This window comes from Excalfactoria chinensis, chromosome 4, assembly GCF_039878825.1.
Source record: "Excalfactoria chinensis isolate bCotChi1 chromosome 4, bCotChi1.hap2, whole genome shotgun sequence".
NCBI classification, from domain to species: Eukaryota; Metazoa; Chordata; class Aves; order Galliformes; family Phasianidae; genus Excalfactoria; species Excalfactoria chinensis.
The window spans coordinates 82571108-82583484 of NC_092828.1; the positions used below are offsets into that span (position 1 = coordinate 82571108).

The following is a 12377-nucleotide window of genomic DNA, read 5'->3' on the forward strand; positions in this document are numbered from 1 at the left end:
AGCCCTCAGCTGCTGCTGAGGAGGTAGCAGGAGGGGAGAGCTGCAGCAAGGAGCAGAGTCTGCCGCTGTCTGCTTTGGGAGTGCCGGTCTTGGCACACATCCACTAATTTATTCATATGGCTGTTCAGGCTCTTACCTAAAGTAACTCCCCAGACAGAAGACGAGCAGCCCTGACCTCACAGGTCCTTTTAGCTGGGGGCTGCGTTCCTCAATCCCCAGTGACTGGGGCTGTGTTGGGGTGAGGACAAAGATCTAATTTCGAGCACTTGTTGTGGGGCTGATCTGAGCACAGGACTGTACTCCAGGGAGCCTGACTTCATTTTCCACCCGTCGTGAGGAAAAGAGACAAAGCAGTTTTTTTGCAAGTTATGTTTCTGCTTTTGCATTGCAGACCTGGTGAGCAACCAGAGTGCAGAAGGTCTCCTGGAGGACTGTGATCTGTTTGGACCAGCGAGGGACGATGTGTTGGCTATGGCTGTCAAGATGGCAAACGTCCTCGATGAGCCAGGCCAGGACCTGGAGGCTGACTTCCCTAAGAGTAAGAGCTGGGTGAAGCAGGCATGCGGGGCTGCTCTGCTGCAGCAGGGTCCTCCTGTTGCCCTCAGCCCACCTTTGCCAGCAGCATTAAGACTTGTGTGAACTTACCTCCCCATGCCCTCTGACTGACCCTGCTTGAGGCCAGGAGCTGAGGGTCTTACAGATGACTGCTTGCAGCAGGGGTGAGACCACCACTTTGGAACAAGTCTGTGGTTTTTTGGCTAACTGACCTCCCGAGGCCGTAGGTCTGCAGAGAATGAGAAGCTGATTTTAACAGCACAAAGTGTAGGGCAAAGGTGACTGTGTGCTTACAGATAATGATTCCAGAGAATCCAGCTAAGCCCAGGAGAGGCTTGGACAGTGCATGACATATTGGGAAATGGCAGAATTGCTGTGTGTATGTCTGTCAGAGGGCAGAAGGTTGGGAAGAAGGGACAGACATGCACAGCAGTGCTGAGGCAGTACAGTAGCAACAGAGGACAGAGAGCTGAGGCCCTTGTGCCAGGCTGTCACCACTGCTGGCCTGGAATGAAGGGATGAGAGATGTTCCAGCTGTTTTAAACACATTTTTGGGTTCTGGTTAGCCTGAGAAATGTTGCAACTCTGGCAGGTGATAGTGTTTCCTTTGTTGGGCTGTGGATAAATTTTTGTGCCAGGCAGAAGTGGAGGGTACGAGGTTTTGGGCTGCGAGTTCCCTCTACAGCTGGCTGTAAGAACCAGGCCAGAATGGCAACTTGTCTTAGATGCCTGCCTGTTTTCCCTGTTGGGGACAGGATGTGGCGTCTCAGCTGATCTCTTATTTGTGTGTTTCCTTTCAGACCCTCTATATATCAACCCCAGTGTGGATTTCCTCTTTGACTGTGGGCTGGTGGGCCCAGAAGATGTGTCCACAGAACAAGAGCTGCCTCGTGCTGTCCGAAAGGTGAGCTCTTAGTGGGTACTGCCTGCTCAAAGCCTCGTGGATTTGGAGTGGGAGCTGCCATCTGGGATACGGTCTGAGGTGAGGTGTGCTGAGGAGGTTGTACTCCCTTCCTTCAGGGCATACCTGGCCTGTAGGCCATTCTCTGAATGGAAATATGTGCCTGTTACTATGGAGCAGCCCTGAATGCAGCACGCCATGTGAGAGCTGGCCTCTTCTCTGCCTGTGGTTCTCATAACTAATGGGTCTTGTTAGCTTGGCTGTCAGCAGAAGGATGCCTGCTGGCATTGGCACAGGCACACTGGGAGGGAACTAGCTGCCAGCAGGTCTGAGGAGCAGCTGGGAATCTTGCATCTGTCCCAGGTACGTGCCTAATCTCACAGTACACCTCTCTGCAGGGACAGAAACGTCTGGTGCTCTCTGAAAGCTGTTCCCGGGACTCAATGAGCAGTCAGCCCAGCTGCACAGCACTGAACTACTCATATGGTGTGAATGCTTGGAAGTCCTGGGTGCAAGCCAAGTACGCAGGGGGAGAGACCAGCAAGGGAGAGGAGCTGCGCTTTGGCCGTAAGTGTCCTGTCTGTATGGGGTGGAGTGGCAGACAACCTCCCAGCAGCTGAATCCCAGCCCATCCAGCTGCTTCTCACCTTGAAGGATATTGTCTGAGGCTACAGTGTTTGTTTCCACAGCCAAGCCCATAAGGATCAAAGAAGACATCCTGGCCTGCACGGCAGCTGAACTCAACTATGGCCTGGCTCAGTTTGTCAAGGAAATAACGCGGCCCAATGGAGAGCGCTACGAACCAGACAGCATCTATTACCTTTGCCTTGGCATCCAGCAGGTGAGGGAAGGCTTGTTGTCCTCACTTCCTTCCCAGCCAGACCCGGGGGTCACATCTGGTGAGGGAGAGCTCTTAGCCTTTATTTTGCCTTCTGGAGACCTATGACAGCAACCTACCTGGTTTAGTCTTTGTTCCTGAGCCCAGTGGGAGGTGACAGGCATTCCCTGTCCTTGCATCCAAGGAGCATATCCTAGAGGAAGGATTCTCCAAATTCATTCTCAATCCCTTCTCATTCATCAGTTCTGCTTTGTGATGTCCTGCAGTTTCTCACAGCTTTCAGGAATGGTTGCTTTTAGCTGAGCATCTGCTCTGCAACTCTGCCTGTGCAAACCTGGGTTCTGCGTGTGTCCTGGGCTTTATGGGAAGGGCTTGCATTCCAGGTACTGCTGTATCTCTTGACTGTGTGTTCTGTTCTTTCTAGTACCTGCTTGAGAACAATCGTATGGTGAATATATTTACAGACCTTTACTACCTGACCTTCGTGCAGGAGCTGAACAAGTCGCTGAGTGGCTGGCAACCCACAGTCTTACCAAACAGTATGTGTCTCCATATTACCTTAACTTAGCATGCACACATAACCCATTTATGCTTCTTGCATTGGATCCTCCAGTCTGTTTGTGTTCCTCCAGCCTCAGTCTTCTCTTTTGGCACAGGCAGTGCTGTTCCACTGCATTTTAGGGTCATCCTGACCCATACTGACAGCAGAGCTGGTCTGGTTTATGCCTCAGCAACTTTGTTTCCCAGAGTCAGGCTGGCTGGGAGCAGAGCATGGCTGCTTTGTTTCTTGGAGCAGTTCTAACCTTTACAACAGTGAATTTCACTGGTGTCTGAACCCTTTGGTAAGGAGGATACCAAACCAACAGGTGTGGCGGCCCATGTCTTTCCCTTCCCAGTCTGTGGGAAAGCCCTGCATGCTGTTCTGAATGTTGGCCATGGTTGCTGTCATGCTACCTTGTGAACAGGCTGCCTTAGAGCTTTGCAGAGGCTTTGCATGATGCCACAATCTGGGCTTCCTTCCCTGTGGTGTCTTGTAGTTGCTGTAGCCTCTCCTCTGCATGATGGCTGTTCCAGGCAGAGGCCTTCAGCTCCAGATCTGTGTGTCCAGAGAGGAGCTCTCCCATGGTGAGGTGGAGCACTGACCCGGAGTCCACTTCATGGCTGTTTATAGATATGATCTGTTAGGATTTACTGGGATTCTGGGCTGAGATTTGCCTGTGCCGTGCAATGGGCAAGGTTAGGGTCCACTGATGGCTCTGAAGGAGGAACCTCATGGGAAAGCAGGCATTGTGAAGTGTCAGCACTGAGTTTAACTTGGAGGAGAAGGGATTGCTCCAGGCCCACGTTCTTCAGATGCCTGGGGCTGGCACCCAGCCACTGCTGGCTGGCACGTTGTTCTAGTTCCCCCCTGAAAGAACACAAGACCACTGTGGGTGTTGACCTGGTTTCTTCCTCTGTATTACAGACACAGTCTTCTCACGTGTCGAGGAGGAGCACCTATGGGAGTGCAAGCAGCTGGGTGTTTACTCACCCTTTGTGCTCCTTAACACCCTTATGTTCTTCAACACTAAGTTCTTTGGGCTGCAGACAGCAGAGGAGCACATGCAGCTCTCCTTCACCAACGTAGTACGGCAGTCCCGCAAGTGCACCACAGCCCGTGGCGTCACGAAGATGGTGAGCATCCGCTACTGTGCTCCTGCCAAGCAAAAGAAAGGCCGAGGTAGGGTCTGACAGAACATCTCTTTGTCCCTCTTCCTGCCTTCTCCGTCATGTCCCAGCTGTGATCCTACTCTATCCCCCCCCCTTTACAGATGGTAGCACTGGAAAGAGGAAGCGTGAGGAGGAGATGCCAATGCTGGAGCAGCGGGAGAACAAGATGAACCCGCTTCGATGCCCTGTCAAGTTCTATGAGTTTTATCTCTCTAAATGGTGAGGCTTTTCTGGATCAGAGGCTTGTGTTGCTTTGGGGCACCTCTCAGTTTTAGGGAGACCCAGTGGAGTAGCTGCTGCTCTCTGCATGTTCTTCCATGAGCGTTAAGCCTTGACCAGGGTTTGCTCTGCTCGTAGACTGTGGCTGAGAACACTTCTCTGTCTGCTTTCATTCCTTATTTCTTGAAAGACGTGGAGGGGTGCATGGCATGTCTGCTTTATTGGTTAGGGACTTTACTTCGGAGTGAGGACTACAGTGCATGGCCTGGTCTTGCCCAGAAGATGAGAGAGTTGAGCCCTCCTTAATAATTGAGAGGGCAAGCCAGGCTTTCTGAGCTTCTGCTATTGATGTCCTAGGTCTCACTTTCCTTTCTTCTTACAGTCCTGAGAGTATGCGGAACCGCAACGACATCTTCTACCTGCAGCCTGAGAGGTCGTGCATCGCCGAATCCCCACTTTGGTATTCAGTCATCCCCATGGACAGGAGCATGCTGGAAAGCATGCTGAACCGCATCCTGGTGGTGAGGGAGATCTACGAGGAGCACAGCCGGCTCAGCAGCCTGGAGGATGATATGGACTAAGCACAAGGTGCTGCTGGGCTCTTTCTGTTCCAGCCTTGGACACCTCATCTCCATGACTCCTGTTCTGGGAGCCGTGCAGCACAGTGTGGGGCATGGACTGCAGCAGTGCTGTCCCCACATTGTTAAAGACATCTCATCCTGCTCGTAACAGGCCTTTCCTACCTACGTGGCACCTGCGCTCAGCCCTGTCCCAGTGCCAGGTGGGCCATCTTCCCTGGGGTCAGCCCCTGCAGCACAGAGGTGGCAAAGCCACCAGGGTGGTGGCCCCTTTTCCACCCCATCCTCCCGTTCCCCAGGGCTGCAGCCCCTACCCCCAACTCTGACGTTAACCCCTTCTCCCTCTGCCCCGAGGCAGGAACCGCACAATATGGCAGAGCGCTGCCTGGGACCAGCAGGCTCTGAGGCTTTTAAATTCCCCCCTTCCCTCGGCATCAGCTCACAGAAGCTGCACGTGGCACGGCAGGAACAGTAGCTCTGCTGCAGTGGGACAGTGTTTGCAGGGCAGCAGGGAAGGACCGCAGGCAGAGCGTGAGCTGTTGGGTAGGGGAAGAGTTGTTTCCAGGGGTGGGGGTGGCCAGGGCTGGCTGTTGGGAGCAGATAAGTTGGTGCTGGAACATGGGGTCAGAGACCCAGCTGGGCTGTGTCCCTCAATTTTGTCAATGTTTTCTGAGTTGGCAGAAAACTGACTGACACGGGTCTGTGCCAGTGCTGCCCTTCCCTCCCCACTGTCCCCATTCCTGGTGTAGCCCCCTTCTGCAGGGTGAGGTGCCACCAGCATTGCAAGCTGGCTGGGGTGCTGGTGGCAGTGGCGGGTCCCTCTGCTCCTGCTCCAGGCTCAGGCAGCCGCTGGCAGAAGCGAGGGGATCTGCTTGGCCTCTCCTCCCCCCCAGACTTGCAGGACCCCAGCGCCCTGCCCAGAGCGGGCTGGGCTCCTGCTGTGCTGTTCCCTTCTGCCTCCTGCCCCTCCTCGTGTTCTGGTTGGTTTTCCTGAGCTGTACATGGGTCTCAGCACTGTCTGTTGAGCCTGTATATATTGTTCAGGGCCTTGGCCTGGGGCCCTCTGTTCTGTGTCCATGTGGAGAGTGAGCCACTCACCAGTCTTGTTGTAGTGATAACAGGGTGTTAGGACTAACCCTGTGTCTCTGGAAACCATTCATTTCAAAATAAAGTTGCCGAAAGTTGCTGGCTGCCCCTGCTTTCCCCAAGCAGGAGGTGGGTGCTGGCATGCAGCCCCTTGCTCAGCTCCCTCAGTGGGGATCTTGCCTGTGGGGCTGGGACCCTCCATTCCCTGGGCTTGGCCTCTCCCAGAGGTGCTCTGTTGGGCATAAGGGCATTTGTCCCCTTAGCAGAGGGTGATCCCAGCTCAGCATGGCCCTGCAGCCAGAAGATGGCCCAGGGAGAGGAGAGCAGGACGAGCTGCCACCACGCATCTCCTCTCCAACCCTCCCTTGCTGGGCTGCCTGCCCACTCCCCACCCATGGGACTGCAGCCCAGCATGGTAGTGGTCCTTCCCCAGCCTTTGAGGTCACGCTTGAGATGGATGTTCAGATAGAAGTGCCACGGTGCCCGTGGGCAGAGCAGGAGTCAAGTGAGGTGTAGTGGGTGTTTATTTGCTCCTCGGGGCTGATGGTTGGGGTAGTGGGGTTTGCCTCTGCTCCAGCTTGGCCCTGCTGCTCCCAGGCCATGCTCAGCTCTCATGCTGGACGCAGGGTCTGTGCTACGGGCCTGGCAGGTCCTGGAGATGGGAACCACAACTGTGGCCACCACAGCACAGCACAGCAGCCCACGCATCGTCCATCCCCGAGCATCCTGGCAGGCACCAGCTGCATTCACACTGCCAGGTCCCCCGCTCGTGCCTTCCCACGGGACCCGCCGGTCCCCCCCAGCCACACACCAGCCTTCCCCAGGGGTGCCAGGTGTGGTCTGCTGGCATCCGTGGGGTTGCCACCAGCAGGCAAGGTGAAGCGGGCGCTGTGGGACCCCGCAAGGCCATCAGGGCCTGGCAGGATGCGGGATCTTGGACCTGGCCGCTGCCGGCACTTGGTGAGGCCCAGGTGGTAGATCTCCACCAGGTTGAGCAGCAGAGACACGCAGGCCACCCCCAGCATGAAGAGGATGAAGATGGTCTTCTCGGTGGGCCGGGAGATGTAGCAGTTGACAGTGTTGGGGCAGGGCCAGCGGCTGCAGGTGTAGAGGGGCTTCAGCTCAAGCCCATACAAGGCGTACTGCCCTGCGATGAAGCCCATCTCGAAGAGAGCCTTGAAGACGACGCTGCAGACGTACGTCCTCAGGATGGCCCCACGCATGTGGACCCGGCCCCAAGTGTCCCGTGTTGGGATCCGGGGCTGTCTCTGCTGCTTCCGGGCCCCACTGCCACCCCGTGCTGCCGCCTGCTGCCGTGCCTTGTCCTCCAGGTGCACCAGGTGCAGGATGTGGCCCAGGTACACCAGGCTGGGGGTGGAGACGAAGATGATCTGCAGGACCCAGAAGCGCAGGTGGGAGATGGGGAAGGTGCTGTCGTAGCAGGCGTTCTGGCAGCCGGGCTGCTGCGTGTCGCAGGAGAAGCCGGCCAGCTCGTCACCCCACACCCGTTCTGCGGCCGCCCCCAGCACCAGGATGCGGAAGACGAAGAGGACGGTGAGCCAAACCTTCCCCACCACTGTGGAGTGCTCCTGGGCGTTCTCCAGCAGCCGCCCCAGCAGGCTCCAGTCCCCCATGGCGCTGCAAGACAGCCACATTCCAGACACACAGACACGTGCCCAACCACTGCCCCATCCCCAGGGTGGGCAAGCAGGGACCTGCACTGGGGCTGCCCCCACCTCATATATCCCAAACCCCCTAACCTGGTGTGGGGAGCTTCCAGCAGGAGCAGCCCCAGCGGTGGGGTGAGCTATGGGGACACCGCCAGCACGGGGACCCCTCACCGTCGTGGGTGTGTGGGTGCTCCCACGCTGTCAGCAGGGCGGTGTGGGATGCTCCGAGGCCGCTTCCCCAGTGATCACAGAGCGGACAGGTCTACCCGGCTCCGTCTGTCCACCCGTCCACCCACTGGTGGGCAGAGGGTTGGCGGGTTGTGATGCAGCTGCGGGCTCCATTGGCTTTTTTTTTTGTGACTGGCAGATGAAGCAGCCACTGGGGGAAAATTTTCCCCTCTATTTTTGGTCTGGGCACTTTTCTAAATATACTGTGGGGCTGCAGGGGCTGGTGCTCAATGCCACCAGAGGGTCACCGCTCCCGCACGCATGCTGCTGGGGCACCGTGACATCAACCGCAACCGTACCCAGGGACTGTGGCCCTCCAAACCCCTGGGTATGGAGCTGGGCAGCACTCCAGACCCCCAGCTATAGGGGTGGGCAGCCCTGCACGTGGGGGGCAGTGGTAGCCTGGGTGCACCCAGAGCTGCTCCTCTCTGCTCAGGAATAGGCACCCCAATGCTAGCACCGCATCCCCACCCGGAGCACAAAGCAGGGAGGCAGCACCTGAGAATGGACATTTAATGGCCTGAGCGTGCAGCGGCAGCCCTGCCCTCCCCATCCCTGCTGTCCAGGAGGGCCGGCACTGGGTGTGCCATATGTGGAATGAGGGCAGCGTGTGCCCTGCCCAGGGCTGCGGGGCGGCGTGGGGCTCAACAGGCGGAGCAGCGGTCGCCCTTCTCCTGCAGGCTGGGGTTGCGGCGCAGCATGTCCTTAAGGGATCCGTCCTGCTCGGTCAGCAGCTGGTTGATCTCGTTCTGCTTGTACTCAGAGATCTTGTGCCCGTAGAAGGAGCTTTTCGCTGAGGAAGGGTTGGAGTTGTGGCGGCCGCGGCGCGCGCAGGCCCGCACCACCAGGTAGACCAACTCGGCCATGTTGAGCACGATGCAGATGCTGGAGGTGACCAGCATGAAGACGGTGAAGATGGTCTTCTCGGTGGGTCGCGAGACGAAGCAATCGACGGTGTTGGGGCAGGGGTAGGCCTCACACTTGACCAGCCGCACCATCTGGTAGCCGGGGTAGATCATGTAGAAGAGGTACATGAAGACGGCCTCGAAGAGCAGCCTGAAGACCACGCTGCAGACGTACGTCCACCACAGCGACCCAGCAATGCGTATCTTGTGCTTCTTCACCTCCTCCAGGTGCTTGGCGTCCCCGTGGCCCGTCATCATCAGCAGCTTCTTCTCCTGGTGCTGCTGGTAGGCCACGTGCATGGCCACGAGCAGGGCCGGCGTGGTGACCAGGATGAGCTGCAGGGCCCACAGGCGGATGTGTGAGATGGGGAAGAAGTGGTCGTAGCAGACGCTGTTGCAGCCCGGCTGCTGCGTGTTGCAGGTGAAGGCGGACTTCTCGTCCCCCCAGACACTCTCGGCCGCCACCACCAGCACCATGATCCTGAAGATGAAGATGACGGAGAGCCAGATGCGCCCGATTGCTGTGGAGTGGCGGTTCACCCCGCTCAGCACCGCGTAGAGGCCGGCCCAGTTCATGGCTCCTCACGCCTGCCAGGGAGCAACGAGAGGCGGCGTTAGGAGGGGGATGGTCCCCAACTGAGAGCTACCATGGTGGCAGGGGGCATGGGAGCCATTGGCCACTGCAGCACAGCAGGGTGGTGGGCAGGACAGATAGATAGCAGGAGGGATGGATGGACAGACAGCGTGACAGCAGAACAGACGGACAGCAGGACGGGAGCTGCTGACACAGCTCAGGGCAGCACTCTGCCCCGTGGCTCTGCTGTTCCCCTGCCCCCAGCCCAGCCCCATAGCAGAGGGTCAAAGGGCTCCCAGCGTGCAGACGGGAGCTGCTGTGGGGCCTCTGCCTTCCCCCCACACAGGAGCACAGCTGACCCTTTCCGTCCCAGGGTGGCTCAGTGCCATCCTTCTGTCCTCCTCCCCACGGGCAGGTGCTGCAGGGGGGGGGGTGATGCTCCCAGACCCCCACCCGCACCCAGCACTGAGCTCTGCGCACTCCCTGTGCAGCCCTACAAACACCCCCAGAGTTGAGCTGGGGATCCCCAGCCCGGGGAGTGCAGCCCTGCAGTACCACCCTCCTCCAGCCCCATCCCTGCCCTGCGGGGCCCTACACGCCCCCAGTGCCAGCACCGAGCAGCACTGGGGGCTGCTGTGCACCCAGACACGGGGCTGGGAGCTGGGAGATGCCCCTGGTTTGTACCTGGAGGTGAGGAAGAGTCCCGCTGAGCTGCCCCCAAAGGCACCCTCTAAGGTCTCATGTCTCCCGCAGGAGAGCTCTGCTCCGCCTGCCCTCGTCTCTGTCCACCACTGCCCTGCACTGGAAGTCATATGCTGCTTTATAAACTATTTGCATACAAAGGGGCCTTTATGGGCTCCTGAACAACACACTTTAGCATTCAGATCCAACGCCCCGACTTCCGCCCACCCCGGCCAAACAAAGTCCCTGTGTGCTGCGTCCCCGCTCCCACCTCGCCCCGCGCCCAGCACGGATGTGGACCCTCCGCCGCCACCGGGGGGGGCTCCGGGTCGGCAGCCACCTGGGTCCGGCGGGCGGGACGTGGCAGCGCGGACGGGTCCCCTCCCGGGGCGGCGAGCACCGAGCGCGGCCACGTGCGGGGGACAAGCGGCCGAGTTGAGCCGCGTCTCCGCGCGGCAGCGACGGCATGGCGGGGCCGGTGCCATCCGCGCCTTCTCGTGCTCAGAGGGGTCCCCGTGTCCTGCCACCAGCCCCGGGCACGGAGCAGCACGCGCGGCACGGCTCCAGCTCATGGCCTGGCACGGACGCGGCACGGTGGGGACGAAGGAAGGGACGGCGCGGCGATGCCCCCCGTGTGCCAACGCCGCAGCCCCGAGGCGAGCGCTCGGATCGGGCGCTGGGCGAACCGCGCCGCGCGTCGTCCTCCCTGCGCCCACCCCGGCTCTCCCCCTGCCGGTACCCACCTCGCCGAGGGGCCGGCCGCAGCTCTCAGCCCCGCGCACCTCCCGACGCAACCTCCGGAGCTGCACCCTGGACTTTATACCGCCCCGGACGCCGCCCACCCCTCCCAAACCGCCCCGCTGCTCCTTCCCAGCGCCACAGGTGTGTCCCCGCACCCCTCGCCGTGCCCGGGGTCTCCGCACCGCCCCACGGCCCCGTCCCATCCTCTCGTTCCCTCCGCCTGCCGTGCGCTGCCGGGCAGGGGACACGCGGCCTCGCGCACCCCCACGGAGAAGCTCCGAGCGTCGTCGGTCGTTCCCGACACCCAAATTTAATGGGAAAAAGTGCAGAAGGGAAAAACAAACAGCCCCTGTCAACCATTAACCGCGCTGCGGCCGCTCCAAGGTCCCGTCGAGGAGATGGGACTCGGCGGTGGGGCCGGAGGGACACTGGGGTGGGGGCAGCGCGGGGCTGCGGGGCCCGGGATGGGGCTGTGGGCGGGGAGGGGCGGCAGTCCCCGATAAGGGGCTGAGTCAGCGCTGCCCCCAGCACCGCACCGCCATGGGAGGAGGAACTGCGGCGGCAGAGGGCGCTGCGGGGCCGGGCTGGGTCGGGCTGGGGATGGGGATGAGGATGGGATGGAGTGGGGGTGGAGAAAGGAATGGGAATGAGGGTGAGGATGAGAATAGTAATGGAGATGGGATGGGAATAGGAATGGGAATGGAAATGAGAATGGGAATGGAAATGGGAATGGGAATGGAAACGGGAATGGAAACGAGGATGGGGATGGGAACGGAGATGGGAATGGAATGAGGTGAGGTCTAGAATAGGAATGGGGATGGGATGGGGTTGGGGATGAAGATGGGAATGGGGATGGAGGTGAGGGTGGGGATGAGGCTTGCGGTGGGGGTGGAGAACTGCGAGCAGTGACCCCAGGACGGAGTGCGTTAAATGGGGACACGTTGGTGCCATCAGCAGCTGCTGCCCTTTGTACAGCAGCAAAAACATTGTGCAAAGCCCTCGTGCAGGGGACAGGCTGTACTCCGAGGGCAGGACCGGCCCTTGGCCGCCAGGAGCAGACGAGGGCTCACGGGTGGTGACGCCAATCTGGAGGCTGGCAGCGGGGTGGCGATGCGTGAGGCTGTGGGGACGGGAGAGGCGTTGTGCCGGGACGGCATCCGGCTGCAGGACCGGGCTGACGCAACGCTGCGGCCGCGGGGTCAGAGAGTCGCGGAGGGGATCGATGTCCAACCATCGCCGACGCACAGCGGTGCCGGGCAGTGCTGTCTGAGCTGCGGTTGCCCAGGATGAAGTGATGGCATCACGGGCGTCCCGAAGAGGCAGATCCCCCTCGCTGAAGTCTGCTCTGCCGGGAAGGGCGCAGACAGCACAGAAACGCTTTGTGCTGCAGAGCGAGGTCAGGGGAGCGCAGCAGCCGTGGAGCAATGGCTGTGGCTGGGCCCTGAGCCGGGGGGGCGGGGACCCGGACCAGAACCAGGACCAGCACACAGACCAGGACATGGACAAGGCCCAGGACACGGCATTGCTGCTGCGCTCCCACTGGTGGTGGCTCCTGGAGCATCACGGACACGCAGTGGCCGCTCACACAGTTCAGTTCCCTTCTGCTTCTCCTTGCCCTCGGCTCCAACCACATCCCTGGAGCCGGGGATATCCCGTGTCCTCACACAGATGTTGACCACGTGCGGTGTCAG

The 12377-nt window shown here is 59.7% G+C and overlaps 3 protein-coding genes across 9 annotated transcripts in view; 1 reads left to right on the forward strand and 2 right to left on the reverse strand.

The window, feature by feature from the left end:
- The window catches only part of ZMYM3 (zinc finger MYM-type containing 3), a 29625-nt gene extending 23593 nt beyond the window's left edge, over nt 1-6032 (forward strand). For 4 of the 6 annotated variants that reach the window (XM_072336151.1, XM_072336150.1, XM_072336148.1 and 1 more), the window contains exons 18-25: nt 392-538; nt 1356-1459; nt 1855-2023; nt 2146-2297; nt 2719-2833; nt 3760-4014; nt 4106-4223; nt 4606-5987. In XM_072336151.1, the coding sequence (XP_072192252.1) occupies nt 392-538; nt 1356-1459; nt 1855-2023; nt 2146-2297; nt 2719-2833; nt 3760-4014; nt 4106-4223; nt 4606-4804 (1259 nt within the window). In that variant the 3' untranslated portion in view covers nt 4805-5987. Of the gene's footprint in view, nt 1-391; nt 539-1355; nt 1460-1854; nt 2024-2145; nt 2298-2718; nt 2834-3759; nt 4015-4105; nt 4224-4605 lie in introns of all 6 variants that reach the window. The other 2 variants (XM_072336152.1, XM_072336153.1) reach the window with 1 other exon arrangement.
- A 570-nt stretch (nt 6033-6602) lies between these two features.
- On the reverse strand, nt 6603-10752 carry GJB1 (gap junction protein beta 1). Of its 2 annotated transcripts, XM_072336161.1 has the most exons (3): nt 10689-10751; nt 9949-10065; nt 6603-9278 (listed from the first exon to the last, which is right to left on the reverse strand). In XM_072336161.1, exon 3 carries the CDS (start codon nt 9264-9266, stop codon nt 8430-8432), a length of 837 nt encoding a protein of 278 aa, XP_072192262.1. In that variant the 5' UTR covers nt 9267-9278; nt 9949-10065; nt 10689-10751; the 3' UTR covers nt 6603-8429. The 2 variants fall into 2 exon arrangements, with proteins under 2 accessions (XP_072192262.1, XP_072192263.1); XM_072336162.1 differs by lacking the exon at nt 9949-10065 and having other exon boundaries at nt 10689-10752.
- On the reverse strand, nt 6634-7542 carry LOC140251942 (gap junction alpha-3 protein-like). The gene has a single exon (XM_072336160.1). It carries the CDS (start codon nt 7540-7542, stop codon nt 6634-6636), a length of 909 nt encoding a protein of 302 aa, XP_072192261.1.
- Nucleotides 10753-12377: the final 1625 nt, after the last annotated feature.

What these genes read in the sequence shown, in the direction of transcription:
- LOC140251942 (XM_072336160.1), bottom strand. Translation starts at nt 7,542, where the DNA reads ATGTGGCTGTCTTGCAGCGCCATGGGGGACTGGAGCCTGCTGGGGCGG.
- GJB1 (XM_072336162.1), bottom strand. Translation starts at nt 9,266, where the DNA reads ATGAACTGGGCCGGCCTCTACGCGGTGCTGAGCGGGGTGAACCGCCAC.